The following is a 16,319-nucleotide window of genomic DNA, read 5'->3' as shown; positions in this document are numbered from 1 at the left end:
ATAGGAGAGAGACTGTGAAGGCTGTGTGGAGGAGTCTGAGCCTTCTCTGACCAACATGAGTTACAAATGCCCTCAGGAAGGAAGTGAGTTAGTAAGTCAGGGGTCCACTGTACTCACAAGTATGACACTAGGTCTTGGGCTCAAGATTCTGTCCACCGCAGTGAAACCATTCTGTACAACACAGAGGTTATCGCATATAAATTATGGGTAATTATACTCTTTTCCTAAAGGTTTAGGGTTTAACATAATTGTAATTTATTATGAACTATTGCAGACATTGAAGAAGGTATAAGTTAATACAAACATTCACATATCCATGATTGACATTAAGGTATAAAATTCAAAATATATAAAGTAAAAAGGCAAAACCCAATGGTTGATACACATTTGTTCATTACAGATATTATAAATGTGGTTAAAGAACTTCACAGATGTTAAAAACCTAGATTTAGCCAGGTGTGTTGGTACATACCTATCATCCCAGCCTTCAGAGCCTGCAGCAGGACAATCATGAGTTCAATCTTAGCCTGGGCTACAGAGTGTTCAAGGCCAGCCCAGATGATAGAGCAAGACCCTGTCTCAGGGTCTGTTATTAGAGGAGAATGGGCTTCTGATAATAAAAATGGCAGTATTTCCTGAAGCCCTAAGCCTGTGTGTATACATATAAATACACATACAAATTATCTGTCTTCTCAACAACCCAGCAATATTGAGATCATTCCTGCATCAAAATGAATAGCCAGATCTCAGAGAGGCAGTGGAAGGTCTAGGTGAGTCCTTACTCCAAAATTTTACCAGTCATTTAGTAATTTGTCCCTCACCAGAAGAGGCTGGAGCAGCTCAACAATGACATGATAGAATGAAAAGATGAGGGTTTTAGGGTTGATCTGCATTTGAATGCTGATTTCAACACTTACTAACTTGGCAAATTCCTCAAACCCTTGTGTCCCTAGTTCCTAATTTGTTAAGTGTAGCTGATAACAGACACAGCATGAGAATGTTGCAGATGACATGTGTAAAGAGCCCTGTGATAAGCCCTAGATAAACCTTCTCCAGTGCCTCCTTCCTGGAGCAGCTGACGCGCATCTGTTTCTACCATACTTGAATGGCTCAGGAAGTCAGCTCTGGGCTCAAGCCAACCCCTTCATTTGGTTGACATTTACTAGACTTCAGGACCCACCTTGGGAATCAGGTCTGTTGGATTAGGGATAGATCCTTGTGGGACCAACTCCCTGTGTGGTACGGACATAGAGGGCCCAATGGATTGAGTCTAGGGGCCTCACTACGCTGGACCTGGCCTGCAGGATAACCTGTACTCAGTGAATCTCAACATCCTGTGCATGCTAGGCAGTTAAGAAGTGCCAACTTAGCAGGCAACTTTCCTGGTGTCCATTAGAGGAGCCACATGCCAGAATGTTCTAGTGGCTGTTGCATGGATATGTATTTATGTGCATTGTTTTTGACTGCGCTAATCAGTCTTGAAATGAATCCAAGAGATTTCTACAACTCAGAGTCATTAATCCCTCAATGCCCTCTCCCTCCAGGCTCTGTCTGCGTACTTAACTCTGCTACCTTATCTCTCTAGGTATGCGGAGACCAAAGCCAAGGGGCTGTGTTCCTGCGAGAATTTACACTGATTCGAAGAGAGAGCCTTCATGAAGATTTCCTGTCTGACCTCTTAAATAATCACAAAACTGAAGACTCGGTACAGTGCCTCTTATTTTTATTCATTGAAACAGAGTTTCCATGGCTGATTCTGACTTGTTGTGGTTGATATTTTTAACAAATCTGAGGAAGTTTGTGGGGAGCTTTCTCTGAAAACAGGGTGAGGCAGAAGGGCAGGCCAGTGAACAGCTGTATGAGGCAACTTTCTGACTTCCTGATTCTGGCCAGTTCTAAGCATTTTACTCTAGTGTTAAAGTTTGTTTGGGGAAGCATGTGGAGGATTTATTTAAAATAACTGATGTTTTGCCAGTGACTCTGAACAAGAAATGGTAATAATTTAAATAAGTGAAGTAAAAAGATTTAGATGTAAAGCTGAGATTGTTTTATAGGTTAGTGGAAATTCTACCATCTTCTATTGTGGATTCTTTGTGGATATTTTTACTTCAAAGTTTTAGTCATATTTATTTTGTGAAAGTTTGTTTCTCTGATGGTGGTTTTGAAAAAAATTAAAAGGAAGAAACAAAGCCTAGCAAATTAACTCTCAAATGAAAACAAATAGCATAGCTGACTGACAATGCCAAGATGCAAATCAAACTGTGATTGGCAATTGGTCCTGCTTTGTGAGACTGGGACCAGGGATTTCTGATCATCCTAGATGTGGTTCATATGAGAGTAACTCCGTGCTCAAAACTACTCATACCATGTGCCCAAGTCCCTGGGTTTCTTGTTCAGTCATTAAAGAGTAGAATCAATCGTGGAAAAACAAAGCCTTAGAATACCTTGGAGGCAAACATGTAAGTGGCTTTGTTTCTACCTCTTCACCCATTTCCTTACTGCCTTCCCTCAAGAGTTTGTTTTGGTTTGGTTTGGCCTTTTTGCATAGTTATCTCATACCCTTTTCTGCTGTCGCGAGCAGGTACCGTGGGTAAAGAGGACTCAGACTCGGATGGCAGTTCACACACTTATATTCTTATAATTCACTTCTATGCAATTATCACACGATATCAAATAAGACAATATTAAGTCTGCCAATTACCACGTCCCTGTACCTGTACTGCCCAAGTCCTTGTGGGAGCGCGACGTTTCCTCCCGTCAGGTCAGAGGGTCCGATCCGTAGACGAAGGGCGTCGAGTCGGCGCTTAGGCTGTCCGTGTCTCTGCTGGCCTCGTCCTCTGGTCTCGTCTCATCGGCGGCGATGCTCCTTCCAGCGGGATCAGGTGCAGGTATCCAGGTCGGTAGTCAGATCAACAGACTGACTAGTAGACTGGTCGGTGGGACGGATCGTCGACTTGCTTGAGGTCTTCAGCTCCTTTTATACTATTCTAACTGGCCGTTTGTGGTATTGGTTCAGACTTATCACACTGTCCATTTTGGGCCACGCCCTGTCCAGTTCGGGGTACATCCTTATCAATTCCATACCGCTTAAGGTTCTACTTCTATATCTTATGGTTACTATGGTTACATATCACCCACAGCACTCTTAAAGTCACAGCACACTTTAGGGTTACAGCACGCTTAGGGTTATACAATTCCATCTTATTTCAAATTGTTCTCCACATCTGCCTTATTGCTTTGCCATTTACATCTTCTGTGAGTGAGTGGGGCATACACATCCTTCTCGAAGCTTGTGCTCCTGGCTGGACAGGATCATTGGCAAGATTTCCCACAGTACTACAATTAATTTTCATATGATGCATATGTAATTTTTTTCTTCAATGAGCTATGAAGATTCAGAACCTACCTCTGTACTCTCATTGTTTGCTCAAAGCTTTCTTTGTGACCTACTACAGTATATATACTTGGCCATATAAATTTTATTATTCCTTCTTGTGAGCAACATCTTGGCAATTATATTTTAATCTTGTCCCATTTGCTGTTATACAAAATGTGAAATATGTTAGCTAATACTGGATTTGGTTTATGCAAAGTCCTGGCAAGTGCTGCTTGTGGGTACTACATAAGCAACACGTGCATGCTTCTAAGCAACTCTAATTATTACATCATTTATACCGTAAAGGAAATTAAGTCATACAAATAAATTACAACATAACAGAATTGGTCAGTGTTCCATCCACTAAGAACAATTGATGTCACTGGCAAGCATTCGACCCTGTCACAACATCATATTACACAGTATCACACTGATTTGCATCATAAGAAAATCATTCATATTACTAAATATATTTAGTCCTACCAAACACACAAGTACTTGAGTGGCTGGAAATGTCCACCCTACAGAAGTAGTCAAAACTACAGTTGTGTAATAAAAGGGGAGGAAAAATATCAAAGCTTCCTAAATACCAAAAGCCTCATCATGAATTTGTGAAATTCTTACGATTCCTGTGGGAGGAGGCCTACAACATGCAGAAGTTTACGGAAGTGTAACCCTATCTTCTAGGTAGACATTAAAAAAGATGAATCACCATCATCCCTGTGTTTCTTCTAGAAGAAGAGTTCAAACATAAGTTGCCACTTGTGCAAAATAGCCAGGAAAGTGGACATTCTTTTCATGGTTCTTGTTTTTGAGTTTCCATTCATAAGGAGGAATCTCTACAGTAGAAAGGGAGAATCAATGAAATCCTTCCTGATGGATCACAAGAATCACTTGGCAGGGCCAGGGATTTAGCTCAGTGGTTCCGCTGCCTGCCTTGCAAGCGCAAGGACTGGAGTTCGATTCCCGGTGCCAAAAAAAAAAAAAAAAGAATCACTTGGCAAAGGCAGGTGGCCAAGAGAAAAAAAAATGGTTGAGTAGCTACTTGGAACAATTCTATCTGCTTTCAAGTTAGTCCTGCCTCACATCCCAAAGGCAGTTATACCCTTGTCTCTACCTCTTGGGGACAGGATCCATATGTAGATTCTTGCCTTGGTAGCACTGGCCTAACACTGGTGTGTGACATGTGCTCCACTGGGTCAAGTGTTTGTGGACAGAGAAAGCCCACCACGCCTATTTTCCATTGCCCTGCTGTTTCAATTGTGTACTGAAAACACTGTGAGAATTCCATCCCAAAATATGCAGAAAGGGTGACTTGTGAATGTGAAAATCTTTCTAAATATAAAGCATTGTTGTTAAAATAGCATAAATGGTTTCAGGTTTTTTTCTTTTTTTGGTACCGGGGATCGAACTTGGGTCCTTGTGCTTGTGCAGCAGGCGCCGAAACCACTGAGCTAAATCCCCAGCGGTTTCAGTTTTTAATGAGGTGATGAAAGAACATTTCAAGTTATCTACTATGATAGCCTTTCAAGTCAGTATACAGTTTTATCGAAGATAATTCAGAAAAGTTTGCCCCCTGGAAATCCATCGTTTTGAAACTAACAAACTTATCCTGATACACAGAAAATTTTCACAAGAAAACCATTAACTGTAGGATACACCTTGTTACACTTCTGAATAAAATTATTGCTATTCTCTTTTTAGGAGATAGATTTTATTTAAATTTAATTGAAATTTTTCTTCTCTCATACTTTTTCTTTACTAAAAATTTTCAGAAAAGAATTTCTCTCAAAAATTCAAATAAGTCTTGAAAACTGGAGAGGCCTGATTTACTTTATTTGTAGAACTTTTTCACTTAAAAGCTTAATTTAATTTGATCAACATAATTGGGCATTTTGACCTTCAAGTGAGACTCCTTCAATTTCTCTTCAACTGGGGCCTTTTGACATGAGTTGAGTTTTACACTGCATCAGAAAATCTTTCTAGCTAGCTTCCTCTCAGAGGGCTAATTTTGTTCACAGCCCTCTGAAAAGCCATTCTAAGCTAGTCATTCATCTGGAAGGCACAGCAGGCCTTCTAATCATTGCCTGAAACTCTTATTTGTATGTGATTTGCATTGTTTGCAGAGAAGAAATAGGCTGTTTGTCAAAGCTTCTTATTCATTATTGGAATAGCCGAGAAACAGATCACGTTTTGGGTGAGAGCCAGATAGGACATCAGGATAATAATAAACATATAACTCATTACAGAGTGGGATTTTCTTCAGTATGTAGTTAGTGCAAACCTCACGTGCCTGTGCAGTGGCTCTCAAACTGATTATTTAGACTGCTAGTATATGCTGTAGCAGTTATTTAAATATTTATGCCAAGTGAAGTGTTTGAATGACTGGTAAAATAGAGGTGTCTTTTGTGGAATAAGGGTGAGCTTTGGTGGAGGGCATCTTCAGGAATGTCTATCTTTAATCTCTGTGAATGCATAACTTGTTTTCTAGACCAAGTCATTAGTTGACTCACATTCAACTGAAGCTAAAAACTGCAATCTCTTAAAAAGTAGTTAGGCTGAAAGTAAATTATTTTTTCTCTCTCATATCCAGGGCAAAGAACTACTAGAGTGGGGGACTTTTATTTCTACCAAGTGAAATTTAGTTCAACCAACTCATATGTACTTAAGTAAAATGGTCTAAAACTATTTCCAGGTGTTCTTTAGTGGCTTACCAAACTCTTTCCTCCCCTGTCAGGGGAAAGGAAACATAATTTAACCGGGAGCATCTGAAGACAATAGCTTAAATTGCTTAAGTATATTTCTAACATGGGTCCTATGCTAGAATATTTAATGGACCTGAATGCAGGGAAGGCAGCTGTAGAGAAAAATCATTTAAGTAACTAAAGAAAGACACTTTGCTGCTCTCGACATCTTCCCACCTGAGTTCATTCACCACACTCCTGACAGAATTATCTTTTTCCAAAACAAAAGCTTATATAAGTGTGAAATAGAGAGAACTGACATTTCATTCCAGGTGTACCCAAACTCAGTGTCTATAGCCTCATAAAGTCTTTGTTAATTAGTAACCGACCGCATATTTCTAATTTTAACTTTTACATTCATCACATTCATCTGGAGAGGTGGTACATAGGCATAACACATCTTAATTTATTTTGTGTCCCCTTCCCTTAACCTCCCTCCCCCCTCCTTCCAGCCATTTTTTTCTTAATTGATTTTTCCCAAAGGAAAAAAGTCTGGTAAAGGGGCCAAATGTTTTAGATGTAGAAGTACCTTCCAATTCAATCTTTGATTTTGTCGCATAATCACAGGTATACTATGAGTTAGCTACCAAAATCTCTCCTTGGGTAAATATGTAGAGCCAAAAAGATTAAATTTGGTTCACAGCATACTGGGTATGTTCTGCTGTATATGATCTCACAAAGAAAAAAATCAGAACATCTTGCAGAGTATGAAAATATATCACCCTGTGGGTTTAAAATAATTTACTTTCACCCTACTTGTGTTTGCAAGACTTATCTAATGTGTTAGGAGTCTGAGTCATGAGATATATATATATGTGTGTGTGTGTGTGTATGTGTGTATCTTTAAATTCTGTATATGAATATCTTATATAACTTCACATTTATGGCAGTTTTATATTCTACACCAATACTGTACATCATTTCTATGTTTGTATAGGAAGGACAAAAGGAGCTGAAGAAGACCAAATACATATAAAGCACCTTAGTAAGGGAATTATACATATCCCTTAGAACAGCCATGGAAAGCAATAGATAGCTTCACTTTGCAATAGTAATATCCAAGAGGAAATGCAATTTTAGGAAGCTACTGCTAACAGTAGTAACAACTGTAAGAACTTGGGTGTGTGAGAGCTGCAGAGCCTGAATGGAGCATCCATGAGTAATGCAAAGATATATGTTAATTCAAACTCTATTATTTACTTGAATACAAATGCAACTAATGAAAGCAACAAGTAATTCCGTGTAAGAAAGGCAAAATGGGTTTAAATAAGAGAAATGAGGGGGAAAGAAAACAATACAGGGGCAGGGAATTTAGCTCAGTGGCACTGCGCCTGCCCGGCAAATGCAAGGTCCTGAGTTCGATCCCCAGTGCCAGAAAAAAAAAATGCAAGTCATTGGAATAGTAGATCTTGTTTTTCACCTTTTGTTTTTGAAAACATACATGGCTGATTAGTTAACAACGACATCATATTCCTCTTTTTAACAACTGAAGGGGTTGCCTCTGCATTGCCCATGGGCACTGAAGTGTGACACACAAATGCCACACTTCTCTGTGCATTTGCCGTGCTCATTCAGCTTTCTGTGTCAGTGTATCCATTTCTTTATGCAAGAAACAGACTGTTACCCTTAGCAAAATTCCTCTCAATAAGCATAGATTTGTACTGAAGGATCAAGATGTTAAATAGAGAGGTACACAGTGCCATGAATGGCAGCCTTAGCATCGTAAGGATGGCAGCTTCCTTACACATTAATCCACGCATCCAGTATAGTCAGAAACATTTTGAAGAACGTCAATATTAAGATTTATTACAAATCTAAGTATTAAAATAGTAGTATTAGAACACAGACTAGCAGAGCCATGTAGATATATGTATAGAAGAGAGCTTGGTATATGACAGAGGTAATGTTACAGATAAATATTAACCAATATATCTTCAATATGTGTAAAATAATTTCTAGATGTGAAAAGCATGACCTTAAAATTTATATTATATATGAATGTGTACAAGAAATCATTACAGCCTTACAGTTGGATTTTCTTAGACATGAAGAGCTGTAACTTCCAAAGACAAATATTGATGATTTTCCTTACCGCCATTAAAAAATGAATCCCTTAAAAAAAAACCTCCATGGACAAAGTAAAAAGATAAAACACAAGCTGGAAAATATTATTTGCTATGTATAATTAATAAAAAGTAACATCTGTATTATATTAATAACTTGAAGAAATTGTTTGAGGAATACAATCACCCTAGTAGAAAAGAATGGCTCATTAGAAGGAAGCATGCATGGCTAAAATGTATTAAAGGGAAGCTCAACTTTCCCAGTCCTGGAGCATTTACAAATTAAAATAACAGATATAGAATTTCATATCCATCAGATTAGCAAAAATAAAAAAATGACAAAAATTCCAGTGTGGAATTAAGGTAATAAGAAATGATCCTATGTTGGTGGTGGGAGTATAAGTTGATATAATCTCTTTCAGGAGCAACTTGGCAATGTCCACAAAGCTGTATATAATTACATCCTAAATGCAATAATTTCATTTTAGGAATCTATCCTCAAGAAACATAGAAATGTTCAGTAAAATACTGAATGTTACAGACTAAAATTGTAAGAAAATTATACATAATCATCAGAAGGCAAATGGATGAATAACACATGTTTATTCATGTAATAAAATACTATAGAATCAGTTAAAATAGATTTACATATATTAATATAGGTCAGTTTCAAAAATATAATGCTAAGGGGAAAATGATATCATTTTATAATATGATCACATTTATATTTACTTTAATGTCCCATCAATATTCACTAATTATTATTTAGGGAAAATTCTTTTGTATAATAATAGAGGGGGAAAGATATGCTCCAACGATGAATTGTTGGTTTTCCTTTGGACAGAGAGAGGAAGGGAAACTGAACTGGAGCACTGTTTATAGCATACTTTAACCATATTTATAATATTTTATTTTTTTATGAATAATATGGTAAATGTTAGTACTTGTTTAAATGGCTAGTGAATATACAAACCTTTGTTTTATTACCACTGTGCCTTTTATGAGTGAAATACTTTCTGATACATGTATAATAAAACATTCAAGATGATGTCTAACAAACAGCACAAAATGAATGCTGTTTTTATTAGCAGTGGTAGAACTGGAAATCACTGAAACATAATGTGACAAAGCTCTGTCCCCAGGTACACATGCTTTACATCTTTGCCTTAAGACATAATTAAGGAACAGTCAGAGGATGACAGCAGAGCAGAAGATCGTGGGTTCTCCTAATCAGTTCATGAACTGCAACTTTTATAAATAATGTCAGGATGATGAATCTCAGTATTTAAGGAAAGAGAATATTTTACACTTGACCTTTTGAATTAACTGCAAACCATTATCCTTTTTCTTTATCATGTTCTAATTTCCTCATAGCTTATACAGTCCCTATCTGTGGTTTATGAGATGTCTGCCATTTGCTATGCTTTTGTCATTTATTCCGAACCAAAAAAGATATCAATATTAATTATTGAAAAGACACTGGAGGTAATAAAATGTGAAGCATTAAAAATGCCAGTGCTAATACAAACAGATTTTTATGATCAAACAACCTCTCACATATAAAACAAAATTTAAAATAAAATATCAATTAGAAATAATGTGTGAATTTTATGACTCCTTTTTGAACACATTTCATGTTTTATATTGTGAGACCTCTCCAAAAAGGACTTTGTTAATAATTCTGAAATTTTAATATTGAATAAATCCTTGCTAGGCATGAGTTCCAACCTTTCCCCTTTAAGTTAGATTTTCCTTTATTGAATGCATCCCCGCTTATATTCATCCTTAAGGAAACCAGCACACTGAAATGAACCTTAAATATCTTCAGGAACAGTTGTAAATCTAAGGAGCTGAATATTTCCTGCTTCACACCGAAACCGTACCTAAAAGCACATGCTAAATATAGGTACTCTGATTTGAATTACAACTCAGAATATCAGATGGAGCACCAAAGAATGATTTATTGCCTCTGTGTACTAAACTCTTTAATATTGGAAGCAAATTTAGCTCATGAAAAGAGAAATATCCTTCAAAGGAGACTGTCAGTTGTCTATAAGGTAATGTGAGAGCTGACAGGCTGTGTGATGCATCTAAGGCCCGTCTCTCCAGGACATGGGGAGAGGCCTTGGGCACCAGTGGGCGAAGGCTGAGGGACAGGGGTGGTTGGTTACTCCTCAAGGGGTCAGACAAGGTCATATGGCACCTGGGTTTGTGCAGGGAAGCGCTGAATAGAATTGGAGCGGTCAGGAAAGCACTGGAATGGTGTGACAGGGGTCAGATTTCTATCACCTAAACTTAAAAATACGAGAGGGTATTTAAGGTTGTACACTGTGGCAAAAATCTCTTTGGAACAGCATATCCTTTTAAGTTTACTTTTTAATCTTCTAATATGTATAGACAAGATTCTTTTTGTTTGTCCAGAATAGGTGCTATTTCAGCATAGGTAATACTTCAGGCTTTTAATGTGAGATTTTAACTGGGTTGGCCAATCAAATGACGCTAAAAGCACAAATTTACTAGATTGATTATTGAAGAGATGTAATTTCTAGATACTAATTTCAAGATTCCTTCTCCTGTTCTTCCTTTTAATAATCACTTTTAAGAAGAATAATATCAGGGCCAGGTATTTAGCTCAGTGGTTCCGCTGCCTGCCTCGCAACCACAAGATTCCGAGTTCGATCCCCGGTACCAAAAAAAAAAATAAAAATAAAAAAAGAAGAAGAACATCATATTTTGTTCAATTAAAAAGTAATAGCATTATTACTCAATGGGAGGTGTTGGGAAGAAACACTTTAGTTTTTCTTTGTGTTCAGTTCAGTTTCAACTTGGTGTTGACAAAGAAGAAAATGAATGCTAAAAAAGATCTGTATTACTTAAATATACATTTGTAACTTTGTCTAAGAGAAAGGACTTATATGTACTAATAATTGTATTCCCAAAACTAAAAATGTGGAGTTCTACATTAGTATCTGAAGCCCTAGGGTTGTCTTGAGTTGAGACTTTATGACCAACTAGCTATGAAATTCAATTAATTGGTATGACTTTCTGAACCTTGTTTTTCTGATCTTCAAAATAAACATGTTCTGGATAAACCCACAGTCTACACATAACATAGTTTTTCAAATTAGATATTTAACAGAAACTTTTAATTCCTAAGGGTTTTCATTTGATGAACAATTTTTATGTCTACTCAAAAGTTACTTCTATGTCCAAATCAATTATGTATTTCTAGAATCAGGTCTTCTAGCCATACTAGACGCACTCCTTCCAGTTCTCTGCAAACACCAACTGGCTGCCTTTCCATTCCACTGTACCTTTATCAACAGAATCCTGGTAACAAATAATATATACTTTGCTTTTCACACACCTGGTACATGTATAGAAAGCAAATTTTGTATTTCTGCGAAGTTACACTTCTTAAACACAGTTTAACACCAGAACACCCCAGTTCAGTGATGGCGAACCTTTCAGATATTTCAGTGATAATGGTCACCTCTGGCACGCGTGCCATAGTTTCGCCACCACTGTCCTAATCTGATCCCTGCCTTACTCTGATTTTGCCTTTGATGATGTCCATTTAGACCTTTGCTCCAGCTTGCTGAGAACACTCTTTGTTCCCACATGAGATGATCAGCTCAGTGCTCTGCTCATAGGACCTCTTCTGCCTGGATTGTTCTCCTCTTTCCTCTCCATACCCTTCTTTATTGACCCAACCTCTATCTTCCCTGTACTAGGAAGCTGGCCACCATACTGGGCTTCAGTAGCTTCACCTCTCTGATCTCCCAGTACTCGCTGGCATTGCTCATGGCGCCAGCTGGAGTCTTGCCTGGAAGACCCTCAAACAGCAGTGGAGTCCTTGACTCAGGCCACAGAGCAGTCTAGCTCCAGGCTTCTGATCTGCAGGGATGATCTTCCAAAGGGAATATTTGCCCAAGGCCAGGGACAGAAACAGATGTTGAGATGTCAGAGGGTTAACTATGGAAGAGGGGAAAGGGGAGAAGAGGTAAAGACACGAAAGGCTTAGCTAGAGGTGCACCAGAACACAAGGCAATCAAAAAAACTTAGTCTAGGAATTCAGTTCTGCACTCATGTTCGTTCTTGTCCCTTGTTTCATCTTTCCTGAGAGGTGAACCTTCCCACTTTGCATGCTTTTTTTCAAACATGACATACATGCATGCTTACATACATGCTATCTGCTCTGGAAAACTAGACAACAATTTTGTTTTACAATGCTTTGGTCCCCCCCCCATACATAACAGGATCTTCAGTAGAGTAATAATAATTATATAATAATAGCAATAAAATAACAATAGTAAAAAGAATAGCAATTATTATTCATTGAGTGCCTCTTTTGTACCAAGTGCTGCCATAGGGCACTTTGAATACCTGTTTCATTAGTCCTAGGAAGATGATTTTGTCTCATTTTAACAGATGAGGAATACATATTTTATTAGCTCCTAGGAGGATAATTTTATACCCTTCTAACATATGAAGAGATTAAAAAGAACAGCAACTATCCCAAGGTCACAAAGCTCATGTTACTTAACTGATTACAATGATACACATTTAAAGAATACTGATTCAACTCAAAAACTATTAACTGAGTGTCTATTATATTCAACATACAGAACACATAAGGATGAATTGATTGATCTGTGATGCCCAGGATCTTAAATACTAACATTTTAATTCTATGAGGATGTTCTTACTTTTAGGTCAATTAACCAGAGTAATGGCACCATGCTTAGATTTGACGTTTTGTTAATTTTGTTCTTTTAACAGGGAAGCGTTAAGAAATAGCACTTTATTTATTTTGGTTTTGTAAGGAGTTGCCTTGGATTATAAACAGTTTCTAAAAAGCTAATGAACCCAAAATTCCAGGTGACCCTTATTTCAGTTAGCAATTATATTCTTACAGAGTTACTTTTTGCAAACCTTACTGGCTTTTCATGGGTTTTAGTATTGATGTGTAAGTGTTCAGATGGCTTCTTTCTGCTGGTTTAAAAGCTTCATAGATTAGTTTGAAAGTATGGCCATTACCATTGCCAGTTGGCATTCCAAGTTTCTATGGGTTGATGAGCTTTATGTGCTATACATGTTCCAAAGTATGAATGAGTGTACGGAGATTAATATGTAGGAAGCTAAATTAAATAAGTGGCTGAAAACAGTGCTGTCTGTGCTGAACACCAATTTGGAATAATTATTCTTAATAAGAGCAGAAGAAATTGGCATTTATCTTTTTTAATACTCTTTTTGGCAATTCACAACATTGATGGGAATCTGACTAAAAGCTTGTGCTGTTACATATTAAGTCCATTGTGTATCACAAATAGTGGAATAAACAGACATTTGTTTTTCTCCAAGGTAAAAACAAATTTTAGATATAAAATTTTTTTAAAGATTTTCAGAGATAAAATATTTGCAGTGTGATCAGAGTGGGAAGAGCAGGCTCATTACCTTCAATCTTCGAGGCCTCTGACTCCCACCCTTGAAGACACTGTGGTGCCACACAGCTCGGAGCTCCAGCTGTCACACCTGCACTGCACTCCGAGCACTGAGAAGGGAGAAAGTTCCAACAGATAAAGTGTGCACACCCATGCTCTCAGGGCCTTTCCAGAAGCTGCTACCCACCTTTCTCTTCAGACTGTTGGTAAGGGTGTGGTCCCACAGCCAGGCCTATGTGCACAGACTACGGCCAAAGAGAGTGTGCGTACTGGAGCCCCTCGCCCTTTCCTTCTCCACCCCAAGGGTGACTGACTAGTAAAACAGTAACTGAATTCAGTCCTCCAAATGGGTGCGCTGACTATACAGTTTATATCCCAGTGGCTTCAATATTTGGGGGAGGCAATAACAATGTTCTAGAATTAGATAGCGATGATAATTGCACAAAATACTGACAGCCACTCCGTTGTGCACTTTAAAGGTGAAGTTAGTGAAATGCATCTTAATTTTTAAGAACAATGCTGTAGTCTATAAAGTTTAAAAATGAGAGGGGAGGACAAAACCCAAAAATGTGTTACCTCATTCCTGGAATCTAAGGAGCATTTCTCAACAAGAGAGAGTGCAGGCTGTCCTAACACTCCCCAGGGGTCCTGCTTTCTATCAGGGAGGCTGTCCCAAGCAGGACTGCTTGATGCTGGGGAGAGGACAAGACACACAACTGAACCAGGGAGCAGCTGGTGGCGATGAAGATGGTGATGGTGATGAATATAGCTGCAGTGTTTATTGCTGATCAGATACTAGCTAAGTCTTTTGCATGTGTAATAATTATAATGCTGGACATTTTTACATTAAAACTAATCCTAAGGGAAACCTGAGGTAGAGATTGATTAAGCAACTAGTAAAGGTTATAGATTGACTCCACAGTCCATAGTCCTAACTCTTGCTCTGCAATATACTTTGCCTTGGGAGAAGAAAGCTTTTGATTCTGCTACATTCTTGCCTGCCAAGTAGTCATAGTCTTTCTTTATCTTGGAATGAGCCCTATGCAAGTGGTCTTTTAAAGGAGCAAAGATAGTGCAATGGAATAGACGGTCTTGTCAGGAAATGACCCTTGAACAACTGGACATCAATGTGCAGAAACATGAATTTAGCCAAGTCCTTACCCCTTTCTGGAAACGAACTCACAAAAGACCACAGAACTAAATGTAAGCATAAAACTATGAAATTCCTAGTGGATACCATAAGAGAAAATATTTCTCTTTTTATTATTAGTGCCTAGTAATGTTACAAAATATTGAGTTTGAATGTGTATAATATATTTTGATTGTATCCATTATCCCCTCTTGCACCCTTACATCGCCCCACTCTTTTCCTCTTGTACAGTAACACTCTCCTTTGTACTTTCATGGCATTGTTTTTAGATTCCATATATTAGGGAGAACGTACAATACTTGTCTTTCTAAATCTGGCTTATTCATGAAACATGATGTTCTCCAGATCCATCTACTTTATGGATATGACAATTTCATTTTCTTTATGGCTGAATTGTGTACATATACCACATTTTTTTATCATAGGAAAAAGTCTTGATGACCTTCAGTATGATGATGCCTCTCTAGATGTAACAAAAAACTATGATCCATTTAAACAAAAAAATTGATAAACTAGGCATTATTAAAATAAATAATTTCTATTCTGCAGAAGACAATTTCAAGAGAATGAGAAGACAAGCCATAGACTTAGAGAAAATATTTGCAAATAACATATCAGAAAAAAGACAATTATCCACAATATACAAAGAACTTTTTATAAAAGGCACATTTTAATGATCAAGTGGGATTTATCCCATGGTTGTGAGGATAGTTCAACATACACTTGTTCTCTAAATGTGATTTACCACTCTAACACGATAAAATACAAAAATCCTATGGTCATTTCAATAGATGCAGAAAGGCATTTGACATAATTCAATATCCTTTCATGATGAAAACTCTTAACAAGTTAGATACAGCAAGAATGACAAAGAAATGACAAACTCATAGCTAACATCGTACTCAATGATGAAAAGTTGAAAACCTCTTCTGAAATCAAGAACGCAACAAGAATGCAACTCCTGCTACATGTTACTGGAAGTCACAGGAAGAACAATTTTGCAAGAAAAAGAAATAACTGGTATCTAAACTCAAAAGGAAGAAGTTGCACTGCCCCTGCTGACAGATGACATGATCTTATATTTAGAAAACCCTAGTGACTCTGCCATAAAACTATTAGGACTAATAAATAAATTCAGTAAAGTTTAGGACACAAAATCACACAAAATTAGTAGAACTTCTACATGCTAAAATGAACTATCCAAAACAGAAATCAAGAAAGGAATAACATTTATAATACCTACAGAAACAAAGTGAAATATGTAGATGTAAATTTAAGTAGGGAGGTGAAAGACAACAAAAACTATGAAGGAAGATTGAAAGAAATCAAAAAACACACGTTTGAAAAGATAGTCCATGCTAGTCATGGATTGGAAGAATTAATATTGTTAAATGTGTGTTCTACCTCAAGTAATGTATAGATTCAATTCAGTATCTATTAAAATTCCAGTGACATTTTTCATAGAAATAAAAAACACAATCTTAAAATTCATAAGAAATCAAATCAGACTCCAAATAGCCAAAATAATCTTGAGCAAAAAGA

General features: G+C 37.3%; 1 protein-coding gene across 4 annotated transcripts in view; it reads left to right on the top strand.

Annotated features, from left to right (window-relative positions):
• Adamtsl1 (ADAMTS like 1) overlaps positions 1-16,319 on the top strand; it is a 1,037,009-nt gene that overhangs the window by 264,208 nt on the left and 756,482 nt on the right. For all 4 annotated transcript variants that reach the window (XM_087183424.1, XM_087183423.1, XM_087183422.1 and 1 more), the window contains exon 2: positions 1,586-1,705. In XM_087183424.1, the coding sequence (XP_087039550.1) occupies positions 1,586-1,705 (120 nt within the window). The remainder of the gene's footprint in view (positions 1-1,585; positions 1,706-16,319) is intronic.

Source organism: Heterocephalus glaber, unplaced genomic scaffold, assembly GCF_053883595.1.
Source record: "Heterocephalus glaber isolate CG9 unplaced genomic scaffold, H.glaber_assembly_v1.0 deba00001481, whole genome shotgun sequence".
Lineage (NCBI taxonomy): Eukaryota > Metazoa > Chordata > Mammalia > Rodentia > Bathyergidae > Heterocephalus > Heterocephalus glaber.
This window is presented reverse-complemented; position numbering and strand designations above follow the sequence as displayed.